Source organism: Carlito syrichta, unplaced genomic scaffold, assembly GCF_000164805.1.
Source record: "Carlito syrichta isolate Samal-C Ts95f unplaced genomic scaffold, Tarsius_syrichta-2.0.1 Scaffold314106, whole genome shotgun sequence".
NCBI classification, from domain to species: domain Eukaryota; kingdom Metazoa; phylum Chordata; class Mammalia; order Primates; family Tarsiidae; genus Carlito; species Carlito syrichta.
Window position 1 is genome coordinate 113,661 of NW_007258202.1, and position 18,856 is coordinate 132,516.

At 34.9% G+C, this 18,856-nt stretch overlaps 1 protein-coding gene across 1 annotated transcript in view; it reads right to left on the minus strand.

Annotated features, from left to right (window-relative positions):
- Window positions 1-11,077: 11,077 nt before the first annotated feature.
- MUT (methylmalonyl-CoA mutase) overlaps window positions 11,078-18,856 on the minus strand; it is a 36,455-nt gene continuing 28,676 nt past the window's right edge. The window contains exons 11-13 of the mRNA XM_008071047.1: window positions 17,275-17,422; window positions 14,665-14,832; window positions 11,078-11,379 (exon numbers count right to left, since the gene is read on the minus strand). Coding sequence (XP_008069238.1) covers window positions 11,251-11,379; window positions 14,665-14,832; window positions 17,275-17,422 — 445 coding nt within the window. The 3' untranslated portion in view covers window positions 11,078-11,250. The remainder of the gene's footprint in view (window positions 11,380-14,664; window positions 14,833-17,274; window positions 17,423-18,856) is intronic.

The window sequence follows — 18,856 nt, forward strand, 5'->3', positions numbered from 1 at the left end:
ATCATACCTTATGTACTAGTGTCCTCTGATATCTTTAGTAGTCGATGTAAAATTTTAAAATCTGATTTTATTTTCCTTCCAGTCTTAACTGAATGAGAAACTTTGTCCATTGTGTTATTGGATAACTCACACATTTATTTTCTTTCTCCCCTAAGGGAAGTGAAAATATAACTTCTTCATTTACTCTGCCACATTCTTATAAACAGCATTTAAGGAGAGTATTAAAGTAAAAGAAAACTGTGGCCCAGCAGGACAAGTAGACAATTTGCCACACATCCAACAGCTGGTAAAAGACTGAAACAGAACTAGAACCCAGATCAGTCTAATGCCAGAGTCCATGCTTGTTCCAGACAGCTCAACAGAGTGCACTGAATTGAACTTTTCAGATACTAAGTCCTGGGTATATAATAATAAAAGCCAAAAGAGGAAAGTTGATCAATGGGACAGAAAGCAAGAAAGAAAAATTTGTTTTTAAATTGTGATCAGAATCTTGGAAATAGAAGACAGTATACCCATTAGATTACTGCCACATCACCTGTGCACATACACATATGTGCACACACACAAATATTCACATACATACCTGTTTTAAACACTCGAATTATTTCATAAGAATAAAGAACTTGACAGAGGGCTGGGTATGGTGACTCACAACTGTAATGCCAGCATTTTAGATAGCCAAGGCAAGAGGATCACCTGAGGCCAGGCTTTGAGACCAGACTGGGCAACATAGTGAGATCCCTATCTCTACAAAAAGTTTAAAAAAAAAAAAAACCAGCCAGGCATGGTGACATGCATCTGTGGTCTAGCTACTGGAAAGTTGAAATGGGAGGATCACTTGAGCCCAGAAGTTCAAGACTGCAGTGAGCTATGACTATGCCACTGCACTCCAGCCTGGGCAAAAAAACAAGACTTTGTCTCTAAAAAAGAAATAAATTAATTAAAGTAATTTAAAAGATATTCAAATAATTTGAGAGAGGAAATGTATCTATACAGAGAAGGTGTATACCATTTCTTAGCACTCTGGCTTTGTTCCACTCTTGATTCCCTATAGAGTTGCAGAGTTTCTGTAGGCACTATCCTCAAGAAATGTACTATTATACATATATTGGGATTTCCTGGTTTTGGGATCAAATTTGGCCTCAGTAAAGCTTTATTTTCATTGAGAGTAAATGGTAGTCAGCAGAGTAATGAGAGCCTAAGCTGTGTACAGGTGACTAAAACATATTTTTGCTGCTAATTTTTTTTAGCTGGAAAACCCATTGTAAAGAAGTGCCTTAATTGTCTCTTCTTCGTTGCCCCTTTCCCCATTCTATTATTCACCCAAATACGCATTTCACACGCTTATCTCCTTTACAATCACTTCTAGTTCAAAATATATGTATGTAAGTTATCTTCTTTGGATTGTCTGTTAACATATCTCTCAGAGTCAGTTTACTCTCTGTCCTTACTAGAATTAAAGATGTGGTCTATTGTTAAAGAAATTTCCAGCACAGCTTCGCATGCAGAAAACTATTATTTTGGGGCAGCTTCTCTGAAATTATACTAGTTGTTTATTTCTTCTCTTGGTCTACGAATGTATTGTCCCAGTGAATAGAGACTTTGATGAAAGTCACAAATTTTGAATGAGTAAAAAGCTAAAGAAGATAATAAGACAGACTTTGAAGCCAAGTAAAGATGGTTTAGAAAACCTGAGAATATCTGTTGCTTTACTTTTCTAATAATCTGATAATCCCAATTAGTTATATCCTCAGAAAAATGATGGGAGAAAGGTATTTTGTAGAATTATTTTTACTCCACCCGAGTGATTCAGCCGTTGCCTTACTAAGCTATGATGTGACCGTGTTCTCTTTGAGATATGGCTAGGCCATGTTTCCTGGCTTTGGCCTCCTCCCTTACTTCCCCTCAATCTCTCTCTCTTTCTTTCTCTCTCTCTCTCTCTCCTTTCAAATTTAGTTTTTAAACAAACTATATTTTCTAATCTAAAAATAAAAGAGTGGTTCATACTCACAAATTGGTCAACAACTGGATGTTTGAAGAATGTTTACCTGGGTTCAGAGTAAATAGAGGTCTAGAATTATCCCAAATGTCTTCAATAGTAAAGTCTGACTTTTTGGAGGACAGAAAAAACACTTTGAATTTGGAACCAAAGGGAAAAAATCCCCATCTGTTCTTGTATTCTTCACTTGATGATCAAAATAAATCTTCAAGTAGCCTAGTTTTGTGGGAGAAATGGTTTTCTGTTTGGGTAAGCCAATTGGGTAAGCCAATTGGGAAGTGATTATATTTTCCCATCTAAAAAGATAATAAATACACATTATCTCAATTGTTTGGACTATTGCAGACACCATCTATCTGAGCTATTTTACATGAAAGATGCTGCCAATTCAAACACATACAAGGCGCATAACTGAAAAGTTTTTCTCCCACAAGCAATGCAATATTTTGCCAGAAACCCAGTTATTAGACTCTTTTGTGGTCAACAACACATATTTAGTAAAAATGATCCTGGGTTTGAGTATGGCGTTTACAAAGTGGGTTGAAACTAAGGGGTCTATTAGTCTACATTTTTATTAAGCAATCCTAAAGAATTCCTAAGCAGGTCAATTGCATGCCATAACCTGGGAAATATCTCCCTAATTACAGAGGTCTTGGCCAATCCTAGGCATAAAAGAAATGTAACGTGAAATTATCAAGCTATCAGGTGGAAATCAATTATGTTAAAAGATTTCACAGTAAGATGTTAACAAATGATAAAATCCTTACCCTATATTTTCAATCTTATCTCCCATCATGAATTTCATGCTCTGTCCACTTAATTTCTATCATTGTTTAGGCTCCAGATGTTGTCTCTTCTTTGAAGCTTTCATTTCTCTCACAGGAGAAAACTAATAACTTCTTTTATGTCCTCACAGCACTACGTGGAGACCTCTTTATGACATGTACTCACAGTCTGTTTAGAAGTTCATCTTCTGCAAATTAATTATCAACTCCTCAGGGAGAACTATGTGATATTCATACTTTTTAAAATTTCCAAGCATTAGAAGTGAGTTTGTCATAAAGTATAATAATAATAATTTCTATAACAAACATTTGTTGTGCTTTTCAGTGTACAGTGCACAGTTCAAAGAAGTTATATGCATTATCTCATTTAATTCTTACAACATTTGAGCTGGGCACTATTATCTCTCCTTTAAGATAAAAAGAAAAAACCCTGCAGCATAACGCATGCAGGGCTATGACAGTGCATGATGACAAAGTGAATGGCTCTCTCTAGAGTTGGGCAGTGCACAAGCCATGCACAATTAGAAATGGCCCTCTCAGTCAGTATTTTATAATTAAATTAAAATGTTCAGTTTAATATTGGGCTTTTCTCGGGTGTATTTGCAATTTTAAAGAATATTTGTGGAGGCATTCATGCTCTAAACCAAAGAGAACATGTTAGAGGCAAAAAGGGCCATCTGCCTAGTATTCTTCAATACTTAATAGCTAGATAGCCATTTACTCTGAAAGAAAATTGTCACTAATATTGTTCTGATGACTATATGGACTGAAGAGAATGATAAAGCTAAAGAAGATAATAAGACAGACTTTGAAGCCAAGTAAAGATGGTTTAGAAAACCTGAGAATATCTGTTGCTTTACTTTTCTAGCCCCTTGCATAAGCACTAAGCCAGGCTTTCCATTCACAGAAAGAACTGAACAGCAAAAATATCTTTGCTACAGATATATGTAATGCTTTTTGGGCATGTGTAACTCTTCAAAATCACAAGAAAATCTTTATTTTCCAAAAGTTATAGCCTATTAAAATTTAATAGGTGAAAGTCAACCAATAAAATTATATATGATCATAAATTCATAGCATTTATCTGAATTAATATTTTGCCCATGACCTCAGAATAAAAAAATTTTTTGATAATCCTAAAAGGAGTTATCAAATTCTGCATTTTACTTTGTATAAAGGGAAATTGTGTATTGTGTTCTCTGTGTAAATACTCTAAATATGATGTCCCACTCTCATGGTAAATAGTAAGGAGAAGTCAGTATATTAAGAGGTTTGAATGCAAACGGAGGGAATCAGTTATGAAGAATTAGTAATTAAAAATAAGTCAAGACAGTTGCAATGACTCACGCCTGTAATCCCAGCACTTTGGGAGGCAGAGGCGAGAGGATTGCCTGAGCCCAGGGGTTCAAGACCAGCCTGGGCAACTTGGCAAGCCCTCGTCCCTACAATAAATAATAAAAAATGAGCCAGGCATGGTGATGCACACCTGTGGTTCCAGCTACTTGGACGACTGCAGTGGAAGGATCGCCTGAACCCAGCAGGTAGAAGCTGCTGTGACCACAAACATGCCACTGCACTCTAGCCTGGGTGACAAAGTGAGACTCCAGCTTATTTCCAAAAAAAACAAAAAAAAGTGTGAGTTAGAGTCAGATTTACAGACTATAACTCAATATTAATCTCATATTAATCTAGTTTCACTGCTAATGAACGAATCAATTTAGCATAACATGCAGCACAGTTCATAAAAAATTATCAATATTTAACTTTACTGACCACAGGTCACAATCACAAAGAGTGACATTAGGAACACCTAAGAAAATTTTTAAACAGATGGGTTTTGTCTGAGAGTGCTTATAGTACCTATGGGTTTCCAGAATGAGCATCATTTCAAATATAGTGTCAGGGAAACAGAAGAATCTGAACTTAGAGAGACACCTACAGGCACAGCTGAAAAAAACTAAAATAAAAGGAGGATCTGAGAACCAGAAAACAGTAGCATTATGTTTAGTTAGGAAAACCTAATGAACGGGTTTTTTTTAAAAATATGTTTGAAAGCTGAAAGAATTTTTCATAATGATAAGCACACATAGATAAGAATACCACAATAACAAATGTGTATCTATACATATTATTTTTTCCAATTTTCTCTCTCAATTTTAGGTTACTTCTAAAATCAAGTCTAATGATTTTAAAAGTAGCCCATAGTTTTTTGAAACTGAGTCAGGATTTACCTGTTGCTAAAAATGAGATTAGTTTTCATTGTGGTCATCACATCATCATCATGCTCATCATCGTTTTTACCGAGTGACTATCAAGCAGCAACAAATAGATTTAGATATTAATCATTTTTGTAAGTTTCTTTCCTCAGTTAAAATAAAAATATCTCTGGTAAAATAAACATTCCACATTAATAGACATCTCCACCTTAGCATACATAGTTTCATTAGTTTGTTTTTGTTTTTAAAGACTGGGTTTTCACTAGCATGTAAGTGATGTAAGTGGATGAGAATTTAAGGATTCCAATAAAGGGAGGCTGTGACATATGGCATGATTTTGTTAGTGAATAAATGGATGAGCTATTTAAAAGTCCTTTCCCTCCCCCTCCACCTCCCCCACATTCCCTCACCCACTTCTTGAGATAGAAATCAAAGGGAGTGATCATCCAGTTTGCTTTTGTTTTCCATTACTTTAATTCATATCTCCCATTTCCATGCAAATTTTGCTCAACAGTTTTGCCTCTTCAAATCTCTCCTCCACTTCCTTTACTTTCATTTTAGTATTTATATAACACTTAAATTCTCATTTAAGTGGCAGGAAAAGAATTTTGATGTCTTCAGTGCCCCCTAAAGACATCATTCTGATGTACTTCCAACGCCTGAAAGACTTAGAAATCTCTAGTATTGACAAAAATATAATTAGGGGAAAAAAACCTACTTTTTAAAACTTTTCCTGATTCTGACATTATATCAGTGTATTCAGTCATGAAATTACTGCACATCAAAAGAAGTTCATAGAAGAACAATCAAATTAGGTGAAAGAATATAGCAGATTCCACACAGCAAATACCAAAAGATTAAAAAACTTTTTTTAAAAAAGGTAAAATTCAGTTTCTGTCAAGTCAGTATTCCAAAATAAGATCATATCTTCTCCATCACAGCCAGCTCTGAGCAACACCTAGGCAGATAAGCTTACATACTTGGAAGGTCTCTATCATATCACTATAACAGCCTTTTAATTCTTATTCCCAGCATTTTCCCGTTAGAAGGCATCTTTCACCTGCTGTGCCAAAACCACCTTTTCAGATTACTTTCATAGTTTAAAACTTTTTATATGACTCTCTATAATCTTTGAAATCGAAATCTCTTTACAGTGTAATATTCAAAATGATCTGGTCTCTGACTACCTTCTTGGTTTCATGCCTTGCCATTCATTCATTTTAAAAAATAGTAATAATACAATAATAATAAATAAATAAAGCCTGTAGCATATGTTAGGAATTGTTCTAAATACTTTTTTTGGTGTGGTAAATATACATAACAGAAAGTTGACCCTGTTCATGTAGAGTTTTCTTGATTTAGGTACATTCACATTGTCATGCAACTATCAACACCATCCATCTCCAAAATTCATCTTGCTAAACTAAATCTCTGTACTTATTAAACAATAATTTCCCATTCTTTCCCAGCCCCTGGCAGCCATCATTCTACTTTCTGCCTCTATGAATTTGACTGCCCTAGGACCCTCATATGGGATCAGTGTTTGTCCTTTTGTGACTGATTTATTTCTTAGCATGTCCTGAAGTTTCATTCATCCATGTCGCAGCATGTGTCAGAATTTTCTTCCTTGCTAAGGCTGAATAATATTTCATTGCAAATATATACCACATTTTGTTTATCCATTAGCCTGTTGCTGGACATTTGGTTTGCTTCCACCTTTTGGCTACTATGTATGAGAGATGTTACTATGAACATTTGTGTCTTAGTCTGCTCATGTTGCTACAACATAACATAGAATGAGTGACTTAAACAACAGGTATTTGTTTCTCACAGTTCTAAAAGCTAAGGAGTGAAGGACTGAGATCCAGACCAACTCAGCTCCTGGTGAGGACTGTCTTGAAGATGGCCGTCTTCTTACTGTATCCTCACATGACCAGGAGAGAGAGAGAGCATGCTTTCTGGCCTCTTCTTATAAAGGCACTAATTCCATCATGAGGATCCCATCCTTATGACCTCATCCAAACCTAATTATCTCCTGAAGGCACCCCCCCCCCCCCGAAAATATCATCACATTGGGAATCGGGGCTTTAAATGAATGATATGAATTTTTGGAGTCACATTCAGTTCATAGCAATTGGTGTACAAATACCTACTTGAGTCCCTGTTTTAACTTTTTAGTATATACCCAGTGGTAGAATTACTGGAATATATGGTAATTCTGTTTTTCTTTTTCTTTCTTTTTTCTATTTTCTTTTTGAGGAATCACTGTATATTTTCCTCCATAACTACACCATTGAACACGCCCACCAGCAATGCACAAGGTTCTAATTTCTCCATATCCTTACCAACATTTGTTCAATTTTTTTATTTGTATTGGATAACAATCATTCTATTGAGTATAAAATGTATTTCATTATGGCTTTGATTTGCATTTACCTAATAACTGGTGATGTTGATAATTTTTTTTTAATGTGCTTATTGACCATCTGTGTAACTTCTTTGAAGAAATGTCTATTTAAGCCTTTTGCCCATTTTGTAACAGGGTATTTTTCGGTTGCTGTTGAGTTATAAATTCTTTATATATTCAAGATGTCAGTTCCTTATAAGACATATGATTTGCAAATGTATTCTCCATTGTGTGAATTACCTTTCCATTCTCTTGATAATGTCCTACAATACACAAAAGTTTTTAATTTTGATGATTACCAACTTACCTATTTTTCCTTTTGTTGCCTGAGTTTTGGTATCATATACAAGAAATCATTGTCAAATGTCATGAAGCAACTCCCCTATGTTTTCTTCTGGAGTTTAGAGTTTTATCTCTAATACTTAGATATTTAATTTTTTTTAGAAAAATTCTTATGCATCTACTAATCTCTACTTGATGTAGGCTCATTAATGCCAGAAACTTTAAGAATGATTTTTTTTTTCTTTTTGGATTTATTCAGGGTCTCATTCTGTCACGCAGGTTGGAGTACAATGACATGATCACAGCTCACCGCAGCCTCAACTTCCTGGGCTCAGGTCATCTTCCACCTCAGCCTTCTGAGTTACTAGGACTACAGGCACACACCACCACACCTGGCTACTTTTTAAAATTTTTTGTAGAAACAAGGTCTTTCTCTGTGACCTAGGCTGGTCTCAGACCCCTGGGCTCAAGCAATCCTTCCATCTTGGCCTCCAAAAGTGCTGGGATTATTGGAGTGAGCCACTACTCCCAGCTGAGAATGGTGATATTTTTAAGATGGACTAAATACTTTTGATGTAAATGTTTGAATCAATACAAAAGTGATTCTTCTTCAAAGTTTTTATCACCAACTATATATGTACTGACTCTAAAATTTGAACCTTTCCACTGAATGTTGAATAGCAAACATAGATAGGTATGAATCTTATTAATGTGTCTTTCTTCAGATATAAATATGAAAACTGCTGAGCCTTGCGCTAACAGACAGGCTACAGACATGCTCTCAATACAGACATGCTATAAATGCCATTTAAATGATCTTCCTTTCCCCTCCTCAGTTGTCTATCTGTATAATGAATTTGTAATGTGTCAATTTAACTAGGCTGAATGAACTACTGTCTCCAAAATTCCCTTTCTAGTATCTTTCCAGTTAGGGTGGGATACAAAGTATGAGATATCCCCTCCTGAGGATTAGAGAATGGGAAGGAGACAACAGTCACTCTGTAGCACACACACAAACACACCTTCTCAGTTAATCAAGCACTAATCTCTAAATTATGCTGGGAAGGGATTTTGTAGATATAATTAAAGTCCCTAATCAGTTGACTTTAATCAAAAGGGAGATTATCCTGAGTGAGCTATCTGACTTCATCAAATAAAGCCCTTTAAAAGAGGGCTTGAACCCTTCCTAAGCCCAGAGGCTCCAAACAGCTAAATTGACATGTTGCTCTCCCTCCACTCTGACCTTTCTTCCTGACTGCCTTCTGAAGAAAACAAGCTTCCACCTGTGCCAGTAGGGTTCAGCTTGCTCGTGACCTCCCCTTTGTTTGCCTGTAGATATCAGGAGGCTTCGCCAGCCTCCATTTCTGTGTAAGCCCATTCCTCATAATAAATCTCACACACACACACACACACACACACACATTTATCCTACTGATTCTTCTTCTCTGACTGAACCCTCTTTGACAGAGTTTAAGTTAGGTAATGTCTGAGTTGCTTATTTCCTCAGTTCAGGTGTGTGTCTGTTTGTGTGTCTCAAAGATCAACTATTGATTCCTCATTAGTCTGTAAACACTTAAAGCAAACAAAGATATTTAGATCACAGTAGATATGAATGCAAAATCTTGCCCTCACTGACATAATGCATTATAAATTTAAATCTTATCAAAGGTGAAATAGCTGTAATAAGATGTGGGCACTATTAGATTGATAAGAGTGCTGTGAAACAACACATACCTTAGTAAGTTAAATTGCTTTGTGCAGTATATTTTGATAGTGCCTTATAATTGTCACTGGAGTCTTCTATTTTGAATTAGACTTTTCATCAGAAAGAAATGAGGGAAGCAGCTGTCTTCCTGATCCATTAATATTTTGTAGTACTATTTGATTAATATGGGATAGGTTATCTGTACAAGATATATGTTCATTTTCTTTTGATACTTGATTGTTGTCCTGATCATTTCCAAAAGTCTGCTCATTGATGGACATAGAAGTTTTCAACCAAAAATGAGAATACTAATAAAAGACATAAAGTAAAATTTCTTTTGGAATTTTTTTGAAATATAAGTAGCACTAAACTGTCTTTGACATTCTCTGCATTAATAGTAAGGAAATTTAATCTAAGAATCAGGCAAAATTTAATTCCTATAGGTTATACCAGTGAATATTTCAGGGAATGGGTTTTCAAACATTGAGGTGATTGGACCCAGTACTTCTGGGTTCAGGTAAAAAATACATAACAAATGTGAAATGTTTATTCCTTTGGTAGCCTACTCAAAAGACACTGAATAGCAAGAATTGCAAATTCTTCAAAAATGACTTTATTTCACACGTTACCCAGCACACAATTGAACACATCATAGAAAGCAAATACTTAATTAAGTTAGTTTGCCTTTCTTTATAAGGAAAAGTCAGTAAAATGGCATAGAAAACATATCACTGGACTTGAAATCAGGTTGCTAATCTATAAAATGGGAACAATAATCACAACTTAACATCATTTTAATAATCATGTTCTGAAAATTACAATGTAGATTGTAAATTTTAAAGCAATATACAAATCTTATAATACCTTACAAAAGACTGTTCCCTGATCTAATAAAATAAAACAGAAATCATTGCAAAAGAATTACTATTTTTTCATATTCATTTCATGGATCGTGTTAAACAATAAAGGACAACTTTACCTCTTTAATAAAAAAATATTTTAACAAAGCAAAGTACAGGTGTTCCTTGTGCTATTTTTATTTTTGCAACTTATCTTTAATGAGCAACCTATGCAAGGTGGCATCTTTCCGGACCTGAAAAGTTCAATTTTTCCTGTATTATAGACCTATACGCACAGCTGACATCACCATTCTGGAGAAAGCCATAATAACAACCTAAGCACTTTCATTTAGGGAATGTTCATAAACATTCAGTCTCCTGGGTCTTGAGCCAAGCCCAGCAATAACAAGGTTACATGGTCAGGCTCTGGAAGAAAGAAAAATCAGTCTTGAAGAAATATGCTGCCAACTCTGCCCCCCCCAAGTTCCAACCTGCCATATTTGATTTAATAATCTTTTCAAGGTGACTCTGGAAGCATTTGGCTGAGGACCACGCCTATAATCTCTTTCCCCACATAAACACTCTCCACTGTTATTCCAAAGTAGTTGTTATTATTTTATTAATATATGAATTTTATCTCCTGGTGTTTGAGTCAATGTAACACTAAATTGAAGAAAACATCTATAATCAAATTTTTTAAGGTTAAAGTTTAATTATTAAAATAAAAAGTAAATCGATTTATAAGAAATATTTCTAATAAATATATCACCATGATTTTAAAAAATCATACCTTAGTCTAGAATTTCTAATGAAGTATTGTTATAGACAGGTTTAAAAAATTTTTAAGTGAAATTGTACATACACGCTTGCAGTATGACAACACACTTATGGCATTTCACTATAAAGCTTTCAAGTACAGTTCAGATGTTGAACTTAATTTGAAAACATAGCTTTACTCTCTTCTTTGAACATAATTTTAAAAATAATGCAGAAAAAGGTTAAAACAAAAACAGGATATTATGCAGATTGCTGCTTCTTTTCCAAACACTTCTCAATATCATCAAGCACTTGAATGGCAGCATTTGGAATTCGAGTCCCAGGGCCAAATACATTGGAAACACCAACATCAAACAGAAATTCGTAATCCTGTTGAAAGAATTTGTTTAATTAATAAAAGAGATACTATTTCCAATTTCAAGGAAATAAAAGAGCAATAAACCCTATCCTTTCTTCTTTTTCCCCCATGCCCAAAACCCTCTCAACTGGTATATTATGGCAGTTGGGGTTAAAAAATTCTTCCTTGATTGGGACTGCTACTAATAGCCAGTAGCACCACCCTCCCAGCCTAAGGCATTAGAAGAACAAAACATACTCTGCCCACTCTCTAAATATTCCAGTTTGTTGTTTGTGGTGGGAAGCTATCTAGTTCTGTCTGGAAACTTCCGAGCCCTAAACCACAATTTTCTCTCAACTGTATTTTCATTACTCATTATTATTTGTGTAAAATTTAGTATCATATTATAGCTTTGAGCTTACAAGACTATTTCCTCCTAGGTATTTTGTCTGCAGCTAGTGAACTGGTGTCATGATGAAATTAGATTTTCTATAAATTAAGATAAGCTTTCCCCCCCACCCCATTCTCTGTTGCTGTTTGCTAGTTTATTTTAACAACAGTCAAAGTTTGAGAGAAAAGATTCCCATGGCATAAATACTGCTCCAGGCTTCAGTTTGTTTTCATATCAGAACATCTGTAGCTATAACATCAAGGTTAGGATATACTTTAAGGCCCTGATTCTTATCCACTAAGGTGATCATGTATGACAGGACAGTTTGACTTGTGTTTATTGTTGCAGTACCTGTTTTAACAATACCCATTCCTATTCTCAGATGATTACATTTGAATGATAAATTATATGGTCACACTAATTATCCTCCAACTACTTCTTTTCTGCTTCCATTATACCTCTGTGATATTCTTATAATACTATATAATTTTGCAGTGGAACTTAATACATCTTATTGAGCTTGTCTCCTTCTAGTCTGTGAACTTCTGAGAGCAGGGGTCATGTCCAATCATTTTTGTATTCCCAGCATATGACACATAAAAGTACTCCAAACATGTCACTGTTCTCAAGCAAGTGCTACAGATTTTAAGAGCTCGTTAAAAAAAACCTGGATGAAATGTAGTAACAATCATCTCAAAATTGGGTATGATCAGATTAATAGGTTATCTCCTTTCTTTCCTAAAAATGCTGTATACCATCTGTCTTGCAGTTCGAGTTATGAATTTAGAATTGAGGGTAAAAACAGAAGAGGACTGTAAAATATTGCAACTGAGAAGAGTTTTTGATTCACCTGAGTCTTACATAAGCCTTGAAAAATGGCCCTAGTGATAGGTAAAATGTTAGCAATAAGTGAATCTGGGTAAAGAGTATACAGGTGTTCTTTGTACTACTTTTATTTTTGTGCCTTATCTGTTTTCTGAAATTATTTCCAAATAAAAAATTATTTTTATATGTCTTTCATTTAGCTGAGACAGGGAAATATAGCATACTGCCTGCTTCCCTAAAATACCTTGGAGGCCACTGCTGTTAACAGGGTTAGAAAATCCTGATTGTGGTAACATACTGGTGAGACAGATCACATTAATTTAATTAGACTGCAGAAACTGTAAGTTCCACAATGGCAAGGGCTGTATCTGTTTTATCATCCACTATATATTAGTGACTTCCAATTTAAAAACTAAGTGACTTTCAATTGAATAATAGCAGTATTTTTAAATACTCAGTGAAAACAAATGATGAGAAAAATACAAGAGTATGAACCACTAGAATTATATAATGAAGGATACCAATATTAACACAGAAATGTAACATGAAAAATGGCTCTTAGTTATTAAGTTCATGGGAAAAAAGAGTACGGCAAATACCTAAAGATGTTCTAAGTTCATTTAAATATCCACAGGGTTAATATAATTTGTGTGAAATATATTTCTTGAAAATGTCAGCTCACTTATAAGAGGCCTACATCTTTCCTCAATACATATTTAAATTTGAGTATTTTCTGCTGCCTAATTATTTTGGATCTTACAATTTAATATGGTAGTAGGTATTATAGACTCTAAAACTGTAATACAGATAGAAGTATTCTGTATATAGACTGCAGTAAAGAATAACAGCCCTTTATTTTCCCAAATAATGAACTATATTTATGCAAATAATAGACAAGTATGTTAACAAAAGGAATTTTGTGTTGATGCTATCACATTAAATAATGTGTTGTCAGAAGGAATATAAACAAGCAGTTTGTTCACCAGCCCCACATTATTATCAATCTCACAACCTCATATATATGTATTTTCTTCTTTCATAAGTAGCATATAAATTCACTAGTCTCTATTCTGAATTTTAGAGGAGGGAAAAAAAAACTGTAGTGCTGGAAACAAGGTCACATGTCACCGAGAGATTTCTGCTATAGTGGTTGGGTTTGTAGCATCTATGAATCATTTACTTAGAGCAGCCTCATGCACAGTTGTTCTAAATCAATACTTTTTTCATTCTCAGTAAAAACAAAATGAAACAACAACAACAAAATGCCTTGATATAAGTTAAAACTGGATTGGAAACAGACCCTACTTATATCTTATCTATTTTAACAGATCAGGAATGTAATATGTGAAAGGTGTCTCCTCACCTCATTAAATTAACTGACATCATTGTTACCTAGGGTTCATTTTTCCGTTCCAAGAGGGACCTACATTTTTGTTCAAGTATTGAACACTTTCCCATTCAGCCTATAATTTTCAGGACAAGCTGATTCTATTCATGTCTATATTAGGATATCTTGGCTCCAAGAAAATAAATCATACCATAATCAAATTAGTTTAAATCAAAATTTGGTTTTACAAGACTGTATAACTGATATAGCTCTGAGATACAGCAACATTTAGGAATGAGAAAACAAAGGAAATGGACAAGGCAGCTTCTCTAAAACAGAAGCTAACTAAAGAACTCATTCCACATCTAGGACTAGGAGCCCTCACTGTATCTCTGACTAGAGTTTAACATATTCACTGAGTGTTTACCATTATTCTCTCCTCTGGTTGTTAAGTTTTATCATTTTTATCCTGTTCCTTCTCCTTCATTGTTTACTGAATATGAAGAAGGTAGCTATCTATCATAGACTACTAGTTTGCAAGGAGAGATAGTTCTTTCATAGAAGATTTGTAACTCTCAAGTTAAATTATGCATATTGAATTACAATATAGCTTGAATAGAAAACAACACTCACCACTTTTGGTCTTTGTAGAACTTAGTGCAATCAACAGAAAACAATGTGGTCCTAAATTTACAACAAATTTATCTTGATAGCCACATATAAATTATTATTACTCAGGATTCTCATCACAGAATTAGAAAAGATGGAAAATACCTGTGGTGGTATCACTCCTCCACACATAACAAGAATATCTGGCCGTCCAAGGGAGTTCAGTTCTTTTATGAGTTCAGGAACTAGGGTTTTATGACCAGCAGCAAGTGTGCTTACACCGACAGCATGCACATCTGCGTCCACAGCCTGCTGGGCCACTTCACGTGGTGTCTAACAGTCAAAAAGTACAAAGACAAGCCTCAAGTACTACCTCAGTGAAGGGTACCATATTTCTAACGTGGAAACCTGGAAATCATTAGATTCCCCATTTCTCCCAAAGTTCATAACCAGACCACCAAACACTGTAGGTTATCTGCTAAACTTCTTTTAGTTATTTTGCCCTAGCATTAATTACCCCAAGATTCATTCTCTGCCCTCCTCAGTGCCCCAGAAATCCCAACCCTGCATGGGACTCCCCTGCTCTCTGGCTATAGATGAACTTTTCCAACGGAAGAGAAAGAGGTCAGTTTATTTTTTCCATGTTTCTTCTCTGCTACAGAATCATGGTTCTGGCAGAGGTGTGTTCCTCCATGACTAATTTTTAATCAGGGGGACCCTCTTCAAGTGGTGTGGTACTAAATGACAAATAATCACTTCCCTAGGGGAAAAAACAAAAGGATTCATACACAAACACACACACACACACACACACACACACACTATAAATTTTACCAATAAAAGGGATGTGTAGCAGCAACTTACAAATAGCAACAAAATATCCAATATTCTTTATTGTAAATAACAGTCAATTGATTTTCCCAGAATGCTTTCATTAAATTTGCCAAATTTTTGTATTTGTATCAACCTGTAGTTGCAATTCAACCATGATTTGACAAAATCAGACTACAGAAAAACAATTTTGATCTGATTCAGCAAAGATGTCACTCATGTCATTAACGATTATGTAGTTTTGACATGGATTGACTGATATTTTTGTTTACACTAGAGTAAAGGACACAAACATATGTCAGAACTTCACTTGCTTATGAATAATGCAAATGATCTCTGCTAAATTATATAATACTTTTGAATACTGGAAGAATATTTTCTCAAATTTTAGAGCTTTTCCTACTATAATAATGGCTACAGACATGATATACTTTTAAATGTAGTTGCATTATTTACATTTTCTACATCACACTTATACATCTAGATAATCTAGAAAACAGTAATTCAATCCCTACTTTTTGGTGTTTGTTGTTTTCTAAATTGGAAGTATTTCAGCCATAGCCAGTTTTAATCTACTAACATGATATTACTGAATGCAAGGCAGGGAAAAGATGCTCAATGGTCTCACAATTATATAGCATCCCCACCCTATAGATACAATACATGGAAATAACCTCGAGTATAGATAATAAACTATAGTAAGATAAATAGTAAGTGATAAATTTTGAGTGCTTAATACATTTGCTTTTATTGACGAGGGAGACTTTCACTTTTGTTTATTTTGACAAAAATAATTGCATGGACACTCAGGTAATCCACCCCACTCTGGCAAGTTTGCTTGGGAAGAGTCTCTGTTACTTAGAAAAGGACCAGTTTAACACTTTAATTCATCTGGTCCTGATGTCAATTTAACCTCTTTTTTGGCAAGGTAACGGCAATGTGAAACAACCAGCTTTTGAAATTCTTAAAAATTTAATTCCCAGATGCCTCCCTATTGATTGCTGGTTCTCCCAGTCCTGCCTACAAATCTAAATCACCTCTTCATTAAATTTTCTGCAAAATCCTAGCTGAGATTTGGTTTATGCTGAGTCCCTGTCATTGCTCTAGTTAAAGATGTCATTGTTTCTCATCGCTTTTCATTGTTTGTCTTAACCTGACTCCTTGAATCTAGTCAAAGCTCCCCTCAATCCACTTCAGAAAGTGATTTTACTAGAAAGTGAAAGGCATTGTGCTTCTGAAAGGCACAGCTCAAATGCAAATTCTGAGAACACTTAAAACAAGTGAGTTGCTCTCCTCGTCCATACCTTAATTATATTAATTATCACACTCTACTGTGATTATTAGTAAGTTAAAATCTTGTTTTGTTCAAAAATTGTCCCTGAGGACAAAATCATGTTACACTCAACTCAGAGGCTAGCATCTGGTAGATGATTAATAAATATGTAGTGGATAAAGCTTTTAATATAAAACTTATTACAATGTACTTTTCAGCCAAAGATTATTTTGTAGTAGAAAGATTAATGTTTTATCACTCCATACAGATTGTTGGCCTCACTTACCTCCAACAAATCATTTTTTCGTCTGGGTCTAATATTCTGTGACTAAATAAAATATGAGTAGAGAGTAAAAAGACAGAAAATCTACTTGTGAATTGACCTTATTCTGAAGTTTTATTTCCTTTTCAAAACAATTTGTACCAATCCCAGGTGGACTGTCTTTCCAATAAAATATTAGTCAAATCTCAATAAATAGTACAATAAGATCTTTTTATTTCTGTCATAATCGGGCTATATGAATTCAGAAATAAAGTACAGAATTCATTAAACAAGTTTTTCTTTGATAACTTTAAAAATATCACCTTGATCTATCATCATTTTACTACTTTTTCTAAATGTGACTACTAGAAGAACACTTTTTGAAAATCCTTTCAACAAATTTTAGTACCTGAAAAAGAGGACCTATGTCCACATCAAAACCAAGATCAGCAAATCCTGTAGCAATAACTTTTGCACCTCTGTCATGGCCATCTTGTCCCATTTTTGCCACAAGAAGACGAGGTCTGCGACCTTCACGTTCCATGAATTTATGAACTCTAAGAAACATTTTAAAATATAATGGTAGTTAAATACTAACTGTCCAAAGATAGGATATAAAAATGGTAATTTATTCACAGAAAATATTTCAAGCTATTTAAAAACATCTAATCTGTTTATTATATTTTGTTAATATCTTTATTTCATATTGAGAGCTCCATTAAAGCATGAATATGTTTATCATCTCCGCTTTGGGGAAAGTTTGAAAGATGGCACAGCCTGTGGGCACAGAACACTGCGAGCATCACAGTGCAGTAAGATGAAATAACGACAACTTCCCACCTTCATTAGCCAATCTACAGAGTACAATATGCAGAAATATTTAAATATAAGTTTAAAAATGTCTTCAGTCATTTTTTTATATATATGACCCTCCAGCTGCCTTGAATCGTCCATATCTCATCTACCCTTTGCAAATGTGAACTACCTCACACTAACTGCAATATAATTCCTTATAATGAAATATAATCAAAATGTGTGTTTGCTTAAATCAACAAAATTACATCCAATATGAAAAAGCACTTATTTTTGAAAAAAAATAGTTCCATTTTTATTACTTTCAGCTTGACTGTTTTGAGACTTATCTAGCATATAAGTATTGACATAACTTTTTAATGGGAAGTTTGATACAAAAGTTGAGAAGGGGAAGAAGGACAAGGCAGGCTGAATTTTTAAAAATTAAAAAAACCAGCTGGGCTCGGTGGCTCAGCCTGTAATCCCGCACTTTGGGAGGCCAAGGTGAGTGAATTGCCTGAGCCCACAGGTTCGAGACCCGCCTGGGCAACTTGGTGAGCCCTCAACTCTACAATAAATCAAAAATTAGCCGGGCATGGTTGCGCACGCCTGTAGTTCCAGCTACTCGGAAGGTTGAAGCGGAAGGATCACCGGAGCCCAGCAGGTCGAGGCTGCAGTGGCTGGAAGTGGCCACTGCACTCCAGTCTGGGTGACAGAGCGAGACCCCAACTCAAAAAAAAAAAAAAAAAAAAAAAAAAAAAAGTTGAGAAGATCAATCACCAAAAAGCCAGTTTTTACACTTGAGAAACATGATCACATTTCCATGCCACGCTGTGGAAGTGTTACTTGTTATCACTGCAATAAGATTGACTGTAATTTATGCATAGATGCCAACCAAGTGTTTACTTTCAAGTAGGAAAATTAAAATTTCATAATTGTTCAAGAAACTGAACAACGCACAAATTTAAGAAAATATGAAAGCCTACCATAGTAAGCAGATTAAAATCTAATATGAAGCAATATCATTGTTAAACATTGGTTTGAAATGAGAAACTCTTAAAGATAACTATGGTGAAGCCGGGCTCGGTGGCTCAGCCTGTAATCCCGTGCCTTTGGGAGGCTGAGGTGAGTGGATTGCCTGAGCCCACGGGTTCGAGACCTGCCTGGGCAGCGAGACCTCATCTCTACAGAATAAATCA